The 19,205-nt window shown below is 37.7% G+C and overlaps 1 protein-coding gene across 1 annotated transcript in view; it reads right to left on the reverse strand.

Moving 5' to 3' along the window:
- Nucleotides 1-19,205, reverse strand: part of NOTCH2 (notch receptor 2) — a gene marked incomplete at both ends in the record, with an annotated part of 177,456 nt that overhangs the window by 115,557 nt on the left and 42,694 nt on the right. Inside the window, 1 exon segment of the mRNA XM_079696531.1 lies at nucleotides 7,032-7,113. Coding sequence (XP_079552657.1) covers nucleotides 7,032-7,113 — 82 coding nt within the window.

A 19,205-nucleotide genomic window follows, 5' to 3' on the forward strand; every position in this document is an offset into this window, starting at 1 on the left:
TGAGGATGGATAAATAGGATATAGAAAACTTTGGGAAGCCCCAGACAAACTGTAAAATACCTTACATCGAGATGTAAAATAAAACACAACTAAGACAAATATGAAAACAAAACACTCACATAACACACACAAACACACTCAAACAGAACACAAAACACACACACACACACTCTCACATGATGGGGTGGAAGAAACACTAAACTTCATTTCTACCCACAAAATTCCTAGCAACAGGATGCTGAGAAGAGGACTTAATGAAAACCCCCATCACGCCCACACATTTATGCTAGCTTAACAGAGAAAAAAGCACTTGGAAATTTTTAGATAATTACATTTTTATCACATTCTGACTTCTTCAACCCCTTTATATTCAATCTTGCTAGCCTTGATGAAAGACAGATAGCCAAATTTTAAATGAAGGATTTAATTAATTACTCCAGATCGAGAAAGAGAAATGTTTCTCATCCTGCTTAGTCACAAGAAAAAAGGGGATAAAGGAATTACTATACGAAATTAATGGTGCTGACATGCCACAATGGAACAATGAGAACGAAATTTCACTTAGGATTATGGTTAACCTGGGGAGGGTGTTGAAAGAAGCCTAGCTAAACTCCTATCTATTCATGCCAGGTTTGCAGGCCAAAATTAGTTGATTTAACTTACTGGCAGTGACCCAAGACAGGCAAAAGGATACAGGCAGAGCCTAAGAACCACCTTCTCCTACTTCTCTACCTAACACTGAAGTTTATAAAGTTTCCAACCTAAAGAATAAAAATCAGCTGAAAAGAACATGAGAATTCTGTTGTTATATACTGATAAGAAGCTATTCATCAAGACTTCCTTTATGAAAAATTCCTCAGGGACACAATATATTTGTTAAAGGCGTTTTCAAGGACATAAGTGTTAATAAGAAGAATAGCTTAGTACTGTTAAAGGGTCCAGACCCCAAGTCCTAAACAAGGAAAGCCTCACAGGACATACATCTATCTATACATCTATAACTCGCAATACAAGTATAAGGCACTATGTTTAACAACCTGTGACTTCTGTGCTGGCAGCACCATTTATCAGAAGTTGTAGAATTTAACCTGTCTCAGTTTCACAGGTGCATAAAATCTGCCTGGACTTGCTCATCTTCCATTAGGAAAAAGAAGGGAGACGTTTCAAGTTTTTAAGTTTAGTTTTCTCTACTAAAAAGCATTTTAGTACACAATATCCTCTACCCCCACCTTCACTGCTCTCTTCTTATATTTCATCTGCATTAATTGCACTGAACTTTCAAGTGCAAGGCCACTTCTCAGAATCGCAGCATTAGGCAAGCCTGGCTTATGTACACTCATGTAGCTACAAGCAAGTTCGATACTCTAGTATTATATAGTATTATGAGCTGCCCAAGTCTACCTATGTCTCTACTTTAAAATCAGGAACTATATATAGAATTTTAATCATAATCCTGATCTGAAAAGCTACCTTTTATATACTTTCAAATGTTCCATACTTCCTTTTCAGAAGGTCCTGTTTGAAATACCACTTTAAAATAGGTAATTTTGTCCCATTTTACTAATAAGCAAACTGAGACTCAGAGCAAAAGCACACTTTCAAAGAGCACATCTCAGGTCAGATACTTAAGAGTTACGTAATCTTGGGCAAATTATTTAACCTCCCTGAGTTTCCATACACTCATTGGTAAAACAGGGATATCAAGACTCTCTACCTTACATGAGGACTAAAATAATACCTGTAAAGAGCTTAGTTGAGCACACAGCCCAGTATGTAATAAGTGCTTAATAAATATTAGCTAGCATAATATTCCTCAGCTTGCCAAAGATCCAATTACTGACAGGATTTAGGGCTCAAATTCAAGTCTATCTGGCATAGAAACCTGTCCTCTCCATGTCACCAAGCAGGGCTCTTCCAGATGTCTTAATCCACTCACCAGTGCCAGACTGAACCATACAGGAGTCTGGCACAAAAGAAAAAAATCAGCAGTACTGATTTTATCTTTTTTAAAAATTTGGATATTTTTAATCATAATTTCTGCATTAATTTTGATTTTTGAACTATTGCCTTAAAGTATTATTTATCTCAACTGAAGGAACCTTGCTGGCAGAACCAGTTTCAGCAGAAAAAGAGAATGTGATTTAACAGTTGATATTTTTCCCAGTGCATTTCTTTGATCTGATACTGCCCCTGAACAGCACTCACCAACAAGGTGAGTGAAAGGGGAAAATGCTGAGTCAGTCATGACTTTTGAAAATGCCTTTCTAGGGCAGTATGGCCACAACACAAACATTGATAATGCATCCTCTACTATAAGCAAGGCTCTGGAAGATTCTGAGTATCTCTATTCTCTCGCAACTCTAAAGAAACTTATCAAGAGGACAAAGAAGGCAATGGCTCCAGTTTTCTTGGATGGCTTTTGGAGGCCTGGACCACCAACACTACTCTCTAATCCTGGCAAGGAAAATTGTTAGTTGTTAAAGTTTAACGTTTCTTATAGTTAATAGATAAATTTTAGGTAAAATGTGACACAGTTATATTTTATAACATTTTCTATTTATAATAATTTACTTTAAAATGTAGTTTCTAGTTAGATACTCTGGCAAAAAGTAGAGATTCTCAAATGCAATCACCCATCCACAGGAGCCTATATAGCTCATGGTGACTTTCCATTGTTTAACAAATATTGTGCTAGTTACCTCCTAAGTGGTACATAGAAAACTTTGAAAGACTCCTTTAATATTATAATTCTTACCATTAAAAGTAATGGCAGAGTAACTTAGATCAACTCACCCGTTCATAATAATTATAAACTCCAGACAAAATATTAAAGGTACCAGAGAGCAATCAAAGCGGGCAGAAATTAGAAGGGATATGAGCCTCGAAGGAAAAAACAAACTACGTATATGAAACATGCATTTATACACCTTTTTCCCTGAAGGTATTCCCCAGTTCATGAAGCACAAGAGAAACAGAAGGCAAGCAGAGAATGCAAGTCTTACTGAGCTAAAGAGTCAAAGGTGTCTAGAATTGTCAAAGCAGCTGAAATTTGAGGAGGAGAAATCCTGGAAAAAACAGAACCACAGAGGAGGTAGCCCTAAAATATGTAATATAACTCCACAACAAGATGATATTTAGGAACACAGTGGAAAGCAAGAGCTGGAAGGTTGAAAAGCTGAGCATGGTTCTGGGGAGTCAGAGGTTTTACTTTAAATCCTACCAAATTAGAGGGGCTTGGGATACACCCCAGAATATGGTAAAAACCTCACGCTTTCCACTGAACCCACTGAGGGGTCATACCTCGGGAGTAAGGATTATACCTAGAGCCCAAGTCTAGACCAAGACGCACCACCAGACTAAAAGCAAAACAGACCCCCCATAGCACAGCCCAAATAGCATCAAGGTGATCTTCCAGTAACATTCTTTAACAGAAGATAAAGTTTAAAATGCATCACTCACAATGTCCAGAAAACAATAAAAACTACCATAAACATGAAGTAAAGGGAAACTGTACCCACAGTCGAGTTAAAGAGCTGTTTATGGAAACACATCCAAAGACAACCCAGATGTTAAAGAACTGGCAAACAAGGACTTTAAATAACTATGATAAATGCGTCCTTAAAAATACACATTTTGTGAATTTTACAAATCATAACCTCACCCACCCGCAACATTCTAGTGAACTTGAGTTGCCCACGATTTTTAATCAAAGTGGGATTTGGAATGGTTTATATCTGAAAGCCTGAGAAAACAACTTGAAAGTGATTAATGACAGCCAAATTTAATTATATATTTACATCTCCCAGTAGGACAAGCGAGAGAATGAAATGCCTTATCTCTCTGTAGTGGGAGGGCTTTATTAAGATATGACAACAACTATTTAGGAGCAAGAATTGAGTTTTATGCAAGATTACACCGTTTCTCCTTGTCTGGCTCCCAATCTAATCACAGACTGATAGAGTACTTAGACTCTTAACAGTTAGAAAAAACAGTTGAGCTGTGTACAAAACTAACCTTTAAAAGTACTTATCCTCATCTGTCAATGTGATCTTATCAAGGATTTCTATAACTTCCATAAACAACCATTATAATTTAGCTGAATCAATAACATTATGCTCTTTAAAGAGACAGTCAGATACATTCTACTTTAAAACATTTTCCATTAACTCCTACCCACCCACCCCAGTAAAAAAATTTGGCCTCAGCTTTCTTTTCCTAATCCACTAAGCAATCTCACGAATAAAAAGACAATCATATGTCCTGCATATCTGATGTAATTTTTATAAACCTTCTAAGTGTTCTAATATTTATTACCATTTTGTGAAAATAGTATTTACTGAGCAAGCTGGAGTAACTTCTTTCCCCAGGGAAAAAAAGCAAAGCTGGTGAAGATATACTGAAAGGTCTGCTAAATAAATGTTATTTTTACTTAAATTTTTCTTAACGTTTTGTGGAGGTTAGCTGGCATGGAACTGTAGGACGACTGATTTGGCTTCCCTGATATTGTTCTTGCTTTTCCTGTGTCCACTTATGTTGACATTGATACTCCTGAAGATGCTAACATTACTTTTATTGAAGTAGAGAAACATTCTCTTTTTACAAGTTTTGTTGTTCACATCGGTCTCCCGAAAAGATGGCCTTGCCCATTTTATTCCCTTACTCTCCTTTTCTCTAGAAGCTTGTTTCCCTCACAACAGTGTTGGAAGACATCTAAGGGATGTCCAGGACTAAATCCAGAACTATATCCATAAGCAACCCACCCCATCAATAATTAACAAGTATCCAGGGACAGAATTCAGGCAGCTCCATTTTTGTCAATCACAAAGTGGGTTCCCTGTTTCCTAGCAATGCTTCTTCCAAAAACTAGGGTCATCTTTGTCTCTCTCACCTTGGCTGCAGAGTCTGAGACTAACAGCTCACACATCTCTTTTCTCCCCAAAATGACCCTTAGTGTCCATTCCTGGTAAGTGCTCAGAGACTGGTCTCCTCTACAGCCCTCTTTCCCCATGTCAGACCACAAATATGTAGGCCAACACTTAGAACGTATTTGAAATTCTCCCTACATAAGTCACCAAGTTGAATTATCTCTAAATAGAACTAAATTGCCTCTCTGTATAGTACTACCATCCTGAATGCTACATGAAGCCAACAAAATTCTCAGAGGAAAGGACCAGTTTCTACTTATTTAAGACAAACAGATTTAAAGACATGTGAATGATATCTACTGAGCACTTTTGGTTCAAGAAACATATCGTTGAGCGCTAGCTACATACCAGGCGCTGTACTAGGCATTAACTGTGCAAAAGCACACAAGACCAGGACTTCACACTCTAGTGGGAGAAACCAACACATCAACAAATGATCATAGTATAATGGATTAACTACCACGAGAGAGATAAATAATAGAATAAAGCAAGTAACTAAGACACCAGATGCCAAAAAGAGATTAACAAGATTTCAGTGGCCAATTCTAAGGTACTAAGTTCCTTTCCTTATTATCTCCCGTTGTGTTTCCATTCTTAGAGGAGACTATATCACATGTTTTCGGCTGGATTTTTTTCCCAGCTAGAAAAACTAAGTGAACAGCCCATAATCAGTTACATAAAAAATTTCACTTCCAGTGTTATATTTATTCCAATCCAAACAACCTATTGTTAAGCTTTACTGTCATCACAGCTTAAAATATTTTCACTTTGGTGAAGAAAATTTTTTCTGACTTGGAAAATTCTTGTTCATAACATTAAAGAACTTAGATCCTGTTTTCAGAGTAGAATTGATTGGAAAAATGTCATTATTATAATTATGTTTTTCAGTTAAATATACAGAAAAGAAACAAACCCATGTTGGATAAACTCACTTCAAATGCTTATCAAGGACTTCCCTGGTGGCACAGTGGTTAAGAATATGCCTGCCCATGCAGGGGACACAGGTTTGAGCCCTGTGTCCGGGAAGATCCCATATGCCATGGAGCAACTAAGCCTGTGCACCACAACTACTGAGCCTGCGCTCTAGAGCCCGCGAGCCACAACTACTGAGTCCACGCACCACAACTACTGAAGCCCACGTGCCTAGAGCCTGTGCTCCACAAGAGAAGCCCCCGCACCGCAGCGAAGAGTAGCCCCCGCTCGCCGCAACTAGAGAAAGCCTGTGCACAGCAGCCCAAAATAAATAAATTAATTAATAATTTTTTTAATGCTTAGCAAGCAAATACTTCTACCAAAGCAAAGAACAAATATATCCCATAAAAGTGTTAAAGAAGATAAATGTCATATTACCAAATCTTATTTTCCATTAAAGAAATAGAATGGAAACATGTTCCTATCAAATATTTTCAATTGAGGTTGAAGAGGGAAAAAAATTATCCATAGGCAACCTAGAGATTTTATGAGATTACCTCACACGTTTCCTCAAACAAAAAGTATGGCTACACTAGAGGATGATCAGAGAGAAAGAAAAGAAATGCTCCTGAGGACTAGCCTAAACCCCCTAGTCCTATCTACTCCTCATCCTTATTCTTTTAAACCTATATAATGACGTTCAGCCACAGCCCCTGCTCCCCACCCCATCCCTACAAGCATGTGTGCATCTTCTCTCAGTCTCTCTTTCAGAACTGATTTTTTATATTAGATAAAAAAGTTTCACATGGCTGTAGTATTTACTTACAGTAGGCAGAATTAAAATTAACATCTATTTGGTTTGACTTAAAAACAAGATCACAGCTAACACGTTGAGAAGCGATTCTGAGGCTTTGCCTTAAACTGAAAAATGTAAAAGAATGCACTCACTATATTTAACTAGCTACTCACTGAAAGTCTTTTTCATGATGAAAAAGATAAGACAGTAAGTTCTTATTAACCATTTATCTGACATCCACATCCTCATCCCCCACAAAAACTACATCAGAAAAGTTAGAGAACCAGTAACATTTCACAGAAGTATTAAAAATAGAGTAGTATTACCAAATCTTGTCCAATTTCCTATTGAGGAAAAATAAAATACATAAAGAAGGAAAAAAACAGAGAAAAACTTACTTGCAGTACCCTGTACCATTGTGGTAGGTAACACATATTCCTTCATTTACACAGGGCTCATAGCCGTCCCGACATTGCAATGCTAAAAACAAAAACAAATACACATTAGAAATAAGTCACTAGTCATAACCCTCAGACATCAGAGAAACATCATCCAATCCAGGTCAACATTCATTCCCATATCCAATTTGATTTAGGCTTCCCTTTAGAGTTTTAATCATCTTTTTATCTTTTGGCTCCTGCGGTCATAGAAGTACAGAAGCTCATCCCAAGAGTCTCTTCCCACGATTAACTGTTCTGTGGTCCTGAATGATACTCTTAATTCTCTGTGCCTCTGTCTCTCTGGCTGTTACATCCCTATTTCCCAATGATACTAAGAAAATTAAAGCTATACTATCCATGATATGCCATGAGCATCTTGGGATTTGGATACTTCAGATGAGCAATGTAAGGATTCATCAATGAATATTTAGGAAGACCTGGGTAGATACTAGGTCACCATGATATTAATGAATTACTTAAGCCTCAGGTGAAGTTTCAAAACAGGCCATTTCAAGAAATAATCAGAAACATCAATAATATTCATTCAACAAACTGTATTTGAGAGCCTTGTGTGTACCAGACACTACAGTAGGATCCAGAGGAAAAAGGGGAAATGGAATTCATAGAGAAATGAATAAAACATAATCTCTAACTTTAAGGGGCTCACACAAAGATGGGGAGGGGAGTAGACTACAAATAGAGATTGTAGAGGAGGAGGGGAGGGATTAAAGCGAAGAAAATGAGAAGTTAATTTTATATATATGAATAAAACAATAATTCGCAAATTCTTGAACCCTAGTCCCTTTAATAAAAAGGTACTTCATCATCCTAATCCCTCCCAAAAGCAGACTACCCAGAAATAAACAGCAATAGTAGAAACTTTCATTGATTTCAGCCAGAAGAGGAGGAAGGCCACCCAAAGCCTCGTTTGCTGGATAATTACAGGACCTTGATTGTTTAGCTTTTAGAGTTGGAATTTTCATCACCAAAATGCTTATCAAGAATACTAATAACAAGTGGAATTGCAAGACAGAAAGAAACTTTGTCAAACAATAAAAATCAAAATTGAAGTCCATGAACTTTTTCTAGAAGATTATTAAGATCTTCATCTCCTAGGATGGTTCAAGTATAAATACCTGAAAGCAAAACCGAGAAGTCTCCACTTTTGAGTTTCCTCTGTGCGTACCACTCTATGAATAAACTGCGATATCAGAGGCTCTAGGTCTGCCCTTCCGGGGCATCAAAACCAGCTTCTTCTCACAGCGGGGCCCAGGCACAAGCTGGATGTTAGAAAAGCTCCTCCATTAACAATTACTGCATAAGAGCCTTCTATTTGCCCAGTACTGTTATCAAGTGATGAAACCCTTTGAGAATATGTTTACAAAAATCTCAGCTCTTAAGGTAATAATATTTTTAAAAACTAGTGATAACAATAGCAGCTAACACATAGCACTTACTAAATACCAGGTATTGTTCTAAGCCCTTTACACAGACTACTTCAGTCTTCCCAACAACCCTATGAAGTAGTTAATTTCATTAAACCCATCCCACAGAAAGGATAAGTGACCCGCCTATTGTCACAACAGTGAGTGAAAGAACCAGAATTTGAACCTAGGGAGTCTGGATCTCATGAGAGAGTCTGTGCTCTTAACTACAGTAATACAACGCTTCCCACCATCTGACATTTTTCTTCTCAAGATGGGCAAAATAGGTATTATTATACCCACGAATTAGAAAGTGAAGACCAAGAAGGTTAAGAGGTCTCCTCATGGGGCATTCCTCCATAGCACTAGCTGTGACACTGCTGGGCCTTACTGAGTCCAGCCCCGTCTCCATGACAGCTATTGGTATCACACAAGCAGTCACTAGGCTGCAGCCTGAGCAGGCATATTCAGGAAGAGGGTCATCTTGTTGTCCATATCCCACTTCCCTGTAGGGCTCAAATGCTCCCTCTTCCCACACTGATAAGCCCAATGCAATAACTATAATTAAAACAGTTAATGTCAGGTTATTTCCTCCATACCAAAGTTCTCAAACTGATTTTTGTATTCTCTTTAGACACTTTTATTAGTTTCAATGAGAACTTCCTGACTTTTTTTCTATTTGCTTTTTTCTTTAAATAGGAAAGGAATGTCCCGCAGGCCCAGAGCAAGCCACAGCTCTGTCCTCCCCCTGCAGCCCAGAGCAAGCCACAGCTCTGGCCTCCCCTTGCAGGAATCCTGGGGCAGTGGAGGGAGTCAGGAGTCCTGAAACCCTGGCTCTACCACAAACTAGCTGCACTACTGCAAGAAAAACACAACCTCATGGGGGCTCAATTTCCCAACCTGTAAACCAAACTGGGGTAAACTAAATGCTGCTGAAGGATCCCCTGTGATCCAACAGTGACAACTCCCTCATTAAAAGTAGATGAATGGCATGCCTGGTACCTAGAGAAATCTATCCAGAAGGACAAAAGAAGCCAGCCACCCATGACTCAGAAAGCCATGGGTTCAAAAAAAAAAAAAAAATCACAGTCTGTTCCTATTAAGCATCCCGGCAAATCATTACAGTGACAGGTACAGAGAAATACAAACAACCTAAAGTCAACATGTGGCAATCAATCTAGAAAATAACTTCACAGCGTAGCCTTAGTGAACCAATCAAATTCAGGGACCAAAAAGGAGGTAGGCTCACAAGGCTAATAATTAATGCCATTTGGCTGATCCGTAGGATCATGCTACCTTGAACCTTTAACATTTACTAAGCCACGGTTCTCAAACTTTAGTATCAGAATCATCTGGAGGGCTTGTTAAAACACAGATTGCTGGACTCCACCACCCCAGTTTCTGAGTGAGTCAGTCTAAAGAGGGCCTGGGAATGTGCATGCCTAACAAGTTCCCAGGTGATGCTGATGCTGCTACTGGGAGGAGCCACACTTGGACACAACACCTGTACTAAGGCATGGTGGTCCACTTTAAGGAATCCCCTAAGACTATATAATCCACCAGAAGGCTTGGATGATCTAGATGACAATGTATTGCCTGGATGAATAACAAAAACAACAAAAAAGTAAAATTTGAGACTCACAACTTTGCTCAGAGGTTATTTCTAAATGAATACTGTAATTATTTGTCATAAATATAGAAGTTAAAACTTTGATAACTAAAAACCATGACAGTGAGGCTGGGAAAGATCTCATTTCAAAATTCAATTTACTTTTTTCCCAACGTAAAACACTTAAATTTAACAATAAAATTAAAAGCAGCTTTATATTTGTAAAGTAAAAAGTGAAATGTTCCATCATATCAGTTAGACATTAAACTGATGTTTTAATAGACTCAGAGAAACGGGTCGCTCAAAAAAGGAGTGACTTTTTCCCGAATTTTCATCTTAAGCTACAGAGGTTACTCAATAAATGCTGGCTGACGAATATCAATCTCATATATGTACGTGCCCCCTGCCCCCAAAAAGGGCAAAAACAAAAAGAAGCAGTGGATTCCAATTTCATCACTCCATCACTTGGCAATGTGACACAATATCTAGAATATTTCCAATTTTCACACATTTTCTGTACTGCATATTTGGGGACTAGTCTTCCAATACTCAGAAACATACTTACAGACGGAATTCCCTGGAGGTCCAGGGGTTAGGACTCCACACTTTCACTGCCGAGGGCACGGGTTCAACCCCTGGTCGGGGAACTAAGATCCCACAAGCCTCAGGGAGCAGCCAAATTCATTTAAAAAAAAAAAAGTACTTACAGAGCATCTACTACGTGAGGTGCAGGCCCTGATGTCAGGGAAACCATGGTTAACAGAATAAAGCCCCTGTCCTCATGAACCTTATTTCTACTAGGGAAAGACAGATAATGAATAAGTAAATTTATTTATTATCTCACAGTGGTAAGTGATAGATTCTATTGGAAACAGAACCCAGTTATGGGATACAACGTAATCAGGAAGGCTGGAGGTGTAGGGACCTACTTTAGATAAAGTGACTAGGAAAGGCCTCTCTCAGGTGGTTTCCTTTGAGCTAAGACTTAAATGAATAAGAATCATGAAGATATGGGGAAACAGTGATCCCAAGCAGAGGAAACAGCAAGCGTAAAGGCCTGGAGATGGAATGAGACTGGTATTCCATGTCTGTATGGCTAGAAATTATTAAACAATGGGGAGGGTAATAGGAAACAGCAAAGAAAGCAGGCAGGGGTTAGATTACAGCTTCTACTCTAAGGGTGAGCATGAACTACTGGGCTGCTCTAAGCAAGGAAAGCAACACAACCAGATCTGTGTTTGAAAAAAGTCAAGACTGTTAAATGTTCCAGTGTGTGAAGGCTTTTCTTCCTTTCTTATATAAGCTTATGCAAGTCACCCCACTTTAGACTAGGCCGAAGCCACTCATCTTCTCAGCTCCCCCGCAAACGGTAAGGATTTTATTCTAATCCCATCTAACCTCCAGGAAAGACAATGTTACAAGTGTCAGTCCACCACTCGCTAATCTGCAGTGGCTTTCAGTTCTTACTCAGTTTTCAGAACTTATTCTCAGCTTGGCTTCAGAAGAACCAGTTGAGAGGTGGATGCAGTACCTTCGGTAGGTACAGAGCCAAGCTTGGCACTTTTTCTTCCAGGGACGAGTCATTCCTTCCTTCTTCCAGTCGAAGCCCTCACCCTGGCCTTCAAGATCGCAGCCTACATTATGCGCCCAGCATTTCACCTCGAACCGCTTTGAACGCAGCCTCTTGCTTGCACGGACCACTGTGAACTCAGTTCCTTGCCTCCACTAGTATCTCAGCTTCCTCTGATTGCCACTTCCCCTTTACTATCTAAATTCTGCTCCTTCCTCCCAGGCCCAGCTCACCTTCTGCCTGGCCCACAAAGCTTCCCCTGGACGGTTCTGTCCTCACAGGCCAACCCCTACCCTTGTAACACTCATAACTCACAATTTAGCATTTAATTCTGTACTGTCTCCTAACTCCCTCGGCTTTTACACTTTTAAGTTCCTAGATGATAGAAACCATTTCTTCTCTTCTGTATATTTGAGGCAATATAGTTTAGTGATTGAAAGCATAAATGCTGAAATCAGGATCTCAGCTGGAATTCCAGCCCCACCATTTACTGTCTATCTCTGTATCCTCTTTGTACTTTCATTTCTTCTTGTACAAAATAATCTCTCTCAGAGCCCTGGCAAGAATGAACTAAATTAATGCATTTAAAGAGCCTAGAACAAATGCCTGACACATAGTAAGAGCTCAAAAAAGGACTGCTCACATAGTAGGTACTTAAATTATTTGTAATTGATTCCATGATAAATAGTGGCTTTAGAGGAACTTGTTATATCAGTCAAATCCCAGTTTAACAAACTGAGAAATCTGGAAAAATAGAAGAGCCCTAAGCAATTTAGGACATATCAATAAATGGAATAAATTCTTCCCAGTTGCCACCAATAAAGGTCTAGTAAAAGATATCCTGAACTACTACAAAAAAACAGTCACTCACTGTTCAAAAAAAAAAAAAAAAGGTATAGCACTACAAGCATAGGGAGAAGTGATTCATGAAAGGTAAAATAACACTATATATGAGCAAAAATGTCATTCAGTTTTAATATGGTGCTTTTACTACTTGTTGAACAACTACTCGGAGTATGGCCCTCTACTAAGCACTGCATGAAAATCAAACAGGGACAGAACAAACAATTCCTATTCTCATGGTGCACACAATCTAGGGAAGTTAGGAATAGGGACAGACAGAAAATGACATACCCAAATGACTCTAAGATAAATAGGAGTAAAACAAAAATTGTTTTTACTGTATACCTTTAGCAGACCCTCTCAATATCAATTTCAGAATCACTCCAGAAAGAACCTTTAAGAAATACAACACAAACATTTGTTGTTTAGCACTAAGTATAACTCAGTCCAGACAAGGTTCTAGTAAAGTTTATCAGCCTCATTTGTATATAAATACTGCAAACAACAGAATAAACTGTCATTGATTTTTACCAGTTCCAGTGCCTAAGGAATTTGCACATTTAGGGACAGGCCCAAGATATCCAGACTTAATGGAACTGTCCTTAAAACTTCCTCTAGGCATTTACCTAGGTTTTCCAGGGCTTTTCAGTATCATGCCAGCTACATATCACTGGTTTAAAAGCCTCCCTTTGTTTTAGGAATCTCTAACATGAGTAATTAAGTCTGCACCCCAGCCCGTGTAATCTGAGCAGCCTTCAAATGTGTTTCACTTGTTGCATTAACATGTAATCGTTTTAAATTGGCATTACTTGTTGCTTTGTAGCCTCTTCAAATAAGCCTCTGTTGTCCAGCTCACATGATTTTTTTCATATCCTGCTCCCCCTGTCTGCAGGATGGCATCTGTTTGTGCTTTTACATCCACTGATGACTCAAAAGACATTTTAATGCCTTGAATGGCTGGGGTTCCTAAAATATGTGAAGAGGAGGCATAGAGGGCCCCTTTAATTTTCTTTTCAACGTTTATGCAAATTTCAAGTAGCAGCATTTGAGAAAGATGAAGTCTGAGTTTATGCCCTAGGACCTTGGCTGTGGCTGGCTGCTATTGCTTCAGGCACATGGTGCTGGAAGAGGCTCAGTAAAATGAACAAAGCAAAGTTTTCTAAAATGACTGCTTGCATTATTACCAAAAATAGGAGAATTGAGGGCAGACAGGGAGACATCAGGGATTTGCAATAAGTCTCGCAGCACCCTGCAATTTCAAACAACGAAGCTTTCGCTAAATTTTTTATTCCATTTTTTGGGATTAAGCCATGAAAAAAAGAAAATCCAAACAAACAGAAGTGCAGAAGCTTCAAATCCCAAGTAGTACATTTAAAGAAAAACAAAATGGAGAAACATCTGTCTTCCTCCTTGAAATCTGCCTTGATTAAAAGGCACATAAATGAAACAAGGGAGATATTAATTTTATTTTCCTGATAGTGTTCCGAGGATTTCTATGCCCCTTAAAGGTATCATCTAATAGAACATTTGTTTTCTACTTAAGAAATGATGATACCAGACCCACAGAAATTAAGGCTTAAGCTGTAAGATTCATAGCAAAATATTACTACTTTTCAAAAGCAGGTATGCCTTGATTTAAGAAAATATAACCAACAAAAAACTGAATTTATAAATAACATAAGGGTATTTTTAAAATTATTAATAGCATTTTTGTTTCATAAAGATATTCATCCCAGTGAGTTGGTGAATCTATAATAATCTTTCATTTTAAAAATTCCAATTTTTGTCCTATTTTATAATGTTGGATTTATTGCAAAACACAAAATTTGGCACACTTGCTGTACTATGTTAACATATATTATGCACTGTGTTTTTTTCTTTTTATTTTCTTTTGCTGTATTTTTAAAGATTGCAGAAAAAATTTACTTATGAGTTAAATTTTAATTTCTTAGTTTTGGGGATGAAAATGGATTTCCTCTTCCATATGAAATGCAAGATATGAAAAATACACATATACTTATAAATCATGTGACCAATTTGTTAATAATCATCTCTACACAAACATTCTTCCACCTGGAAAATACTTCCCCTCCCTTTCTTCCTTCTCCATCTTGCTAACCCCTACTTATATTTCAAATCACGAATAAAGCATTACCTTCCTTAAGAAGCCCTCAGAGACCCTCCAGTCTGATTTACATGTCCCTCCTCATACTCCCCTTACATCTTGGGCAGATGCATTATAAATACAGGCTCACCAATTTCTCTCCACCTCTGAGCAAATTCCCTAAAGGCAGTGACCATGATTGGCTCATCTTTGTATAACCAGGACCTAGAACAGTGCCTGGAATGCAGCAGGTATACGCAATATTCATAAAATATTCAATGAACTAACTATCTCTAACTTTGACAAAACCCTTTAACAAACTCAACAATCGGTTTATGTGTTTAAAATATTCCAAGGCTCCAATTTTAATAAGCATGGGGATACCCAAATGTGACTGTGCCTAATAATTCTGATTTCATATTGTGTAAGGAGTAGAAAAGTAAAATATGGAGGAAAAAATGGTGCAAATTTCCTGGCCTTTAACAGGGATGAAAAGTTGAGAAAATAGAACCATACTTTTTAATCTTCACAAACCTAAAACATCTTTGGAAGTTCCTATCTTAAAATTTGCATGAATAAATAAACACCCTCCCCCGTGAATCTTAAGCCATGTGTATTATGGTAAGAATTGATTTAAATGGTTTGAACTGAAGCCAAATAATTTACATCTAAATGGCAAATGCAGAAAACATAGGTATAAAAATTCCAAATGAATGCTAAGCTAAGATAGTATGCTTTTTTTTTTAAAACATCTTTATTGGAGTATAATTGCTTTACAACGGTGTGTTAGTTTCTGCTTTATAACAAAGTGAATCAGCTATACACATACATATATCCCCATATCTCTTCCCTCTTGCATCTCCCTCCCTCCCACCCTCCCTATCCCACCCCTCTAGGTGGTCACAAAGCACCGAGCTGATCTCCCTGTGCTATGCGGCTGCTTCCCACTAGCTATCAGTTTTACATTTGGTAGTGTATATATGTCCATGCTACTCTCTCACTTTGTCCCAGCTACCCTTCCCCCTCCCCGTGTCCTCAAGTCCATTCTCTACGCCTGAATCTTTATTCCCATCCTGACCCTAGGTTCTTCATGACCTTTTTTTTCTTTTTTTTTAGATTCCATATATATGTGTTTAGCATACGGTATTTGTTTTTCTCTTTCTGACTTTACTTCACTCTGTATGACAGACTCTAGGTCCATCGACCTCACTACAAATAATGCAATTTCATTTCTTTTTATGGCTGAGTAATATTCCATTATATATATGTGCTACATCTTCTTTATCCATTCATCTGTTGATGGACACTTAGGTTGCTTCCATGTCCTGGCTATTGTACATAGAGCTTCAATGAACACTGTGGTACATGACTCTTCTTGAATTATGGTTTTCTCTGGGTATATGCCCAGTAGTGGGATTGCTGGGTCATATGGTAGTTCTATTTGTAGTTTTTTAAGGAACCTCCATACTGTTCTCTATAGTGGCTGTAACAATTTACATTCCCATCAACAGTGCAACAGGGTTCCCTTTTCTCCACACCCTCTCCAGCATTTATTGTTTGTAGATTTTTTGATGGTGGTCATTCTGACTGGTGTGAGGTGATACTTCATTGTAGTTTTGATTTGTGTTTCTCTAATGATTAATGATGTTGAGCATTCTTTCATGTGTTTGTTGGCAATCTGTATATCTTCTTTGGAGAAATGTCTATTTAGGTCTTCTCCCCATTTTTGGATTAGGTTGTTTGTTTTTTTCATATTGAGCTGCATGAGTTACTTGTAAATTTTGGAGATTAATCCTTTGTCAATTGCTTCATTTGCAAATATTTTCTCCCATTCTGAGGGTTGTCTTTTCGTCTTGTTTATGGCTTCCTTTGCTGTGCAAAAGCTTTTAAGTTTCATTAGTCCCATTTGTTTATTTTTGTTTTTATTTCCATTTCTCTAGGAGGTGGGTCAAAAAGGATCTTGCTGTGATTTATGTCATAGAGTATTCTGCCTATGTTTTCCTCTAAGAGTTTGATAGTGTCTGGCCTTACATTTATGTCTTTAATCCATTTTGAGTTTATTTTTGTGTATGGTGTTAGGGAGTGTTCTCATTTCATTCTTTTATATGTAGCTGTCCAGTTTTCCCAGCACCACTTATTGAAGAGGCTGTCTTTTCTCCATTGTATATTCTTGCCTCCTTCATCAAAATTAAGGTGACCATATGTGCATGGGTTTATCTCTGGGCTTTCTATCCTGTTCCATTGATCTATATTTCTTTTTTTTGTGCCAGTACCATACTGTCTTGATTACTGTAGCTTTGTAGTATAGTCTGAAGTCAGGGAGCCTGATTCTTCCAGCTCTGTTCTTCTTTCTCAAGATTGCTTTGGCTATTCGGGGTCTTTTGTGTTTCCATACAAATTGTGAAATTTTTTGTTCTAGTTCTGTGAAAAATGCCATTGGTAGTTTGATAGGGATTGCACTGAATCTGTAGATTGCTTTGGGTAGTATAGTCATTTTCACAATGTTGATTCTTCCAATCCAAGAACATGGTATATCTCTCCATCTGTTTGTATCATCTTTAATTTCTTTCATCAGTGTCTTAGAGTGATAGTATGCTTTTATTGTACAGTACCATTTTCCCCATGGGTAGATACACTGATACACATCCACAAAACAATAAGCACCAATATGGTCCAAAATAGCTCCAATGTATTTCTTCACTGTAAGTATCTAACCCTTTGTAAAATGACACTGACCAAAATAGTTACAAGGTTTTCATGTCCAAAAGGGTCAGGATCTTAGTGTAATAAAACCCAACAGAGGGTAAGAAGTTATATCATATTTGGAGTTAAATTATTCTCCACACAAAGGACTATATATTTCTGTACTGCTTAGTGGTCATAAAAGGCCAATCTGAGGTATTATTCCACTGTCTTATATCTTCTATTATCTATTCTGTTCTATGGTCTCTATCTGTTCTCTTATCAGAGACAAACTCTGCCTGTCACCAATTTCCTGTGCTTTTAGTAAACACTCCCTTTGTAAAATTTTTAAAAGACTATTTTGTTAAGCACAGCTCCATTTATCAAAAAACCCTTAATTTCAAATACATGCTTTTAAGTACCCTTGCCAGAAAAGAATTTTATAAATATATATAATTTTCTTGATACCCACCCAAAAGAAACAAAGTGTCCTTTTAGCTTAAATTGTTCAGAATGCTTTTTAAATGGAGTAGACAATTTCTACTGTTTGTTAATTTAGAGGTAGACCCTAAAAAGAAAGAATAAGGGACAAAATTATGTCAAAAATGAAAATGGAAAAATCTAAATTGTTATATGTTATTATATAAAATCATGGAAACTTCCCAAAACCAAATGGGGAAAACCCAGGGAACAACTTCAGATTTCCCCATGGGCATCCTTCCCCACAGGAAGGATTTTTTAAAATCCTTGGTTGGTAGCAGTAAATGTTACTCCCAAGAATCAAGTCACTGGAACACCATAATCAGTGTATTACGCTAATGGATGATAGAAGGTCTGAATATACAAAGTCGCACTAAATGTTCTGAAGTCAGGATTTGCACAGCCTAAGCTCCTAACATTTAGGTCACTTCTATATTATTATCTGGGTCACTGAGGTTCTATATCTTCAGCCAGAAGTAAACCCTATTCACCTGTGGACAATATTCAATTCAAAATTCCTTCACACATCACTGAGAACTGTCTAAACCCAAGAGCTCAAAAGGTTCTAAACTGTAGGCTCATACCCAGAATATCCCAGATAAGCAGAGAAACCAGCACTGTGAGGAAAATACCTAAATCTGGAGATGGTAAATGCATATCGTTCCCATTTCCAGAGAACATGCCTGGGGCAACAACCTTGGAACAGAAGAAGGTAACAGAAGGAAAATAATCTTTATTAAATATCAAGGGTAAAAGAAAACATGAAATACAGCCCCAAACTTCCATTTTTATGTAGTTTTGTTTTCAATCCCTCCCTTCTTTTGTTTCTTCAAACACAAATCTATGCCAACTCATGCAAACAAAACTTTGGCCCCATGGTCAACAGAAAAGAATAATAATAATGCATGTTTAAAAATATTTGATGAAGAGCTGATAATTTCAATGTTCAATCAATCCCTCTGAAAAACCCTAGTCCTCCAACTCCATAAAACTTTCAGGTACTCACATTCTTTCTTTACTGTGCACGTAAGCAAGAATTTATCTCTAAGACTACTTAGACTTCTGTGGAGTTAACACCAGTCATTTGAATAAAAACAGCCCAGCACACTAACAGTCACAATTTGGCCTGCAAATGTTCATGTCCATTCTTGCTCATCTAACTGTTGCTGGATGAGCCAAGAAATACAGCAAACAGAAAATCTTGTATACAGGCTTATCTCATTTTACTGCATTTTGCTTTACTGCATTTTTACAAATTAAAGGTTTATGGCAACCATGCGTGGAACCAATCTGTCATGCCATTTTTCCAACGGCTATTCCTCGCTTCATGTCTCTATCACATTTTGGTAATTTTCACAAAATTTCAAATTATTTCATTATTATTATTTCATTATTTTTTTTTTATTATTAGAGGTTGGTT

The sequence above is a fragment of the Hyperoodon ampullatus genome (assembly GCF_949752795.1).
Source record: "Hyperoodon ampullatus genome assembly, chromosome: 2".
NCBI lineage: Eukaryota > Metazoa > Chordata > Mammalia > Artiodactyla > Ziphiidae > Hyperoodon > Hyperoodon ampullatus.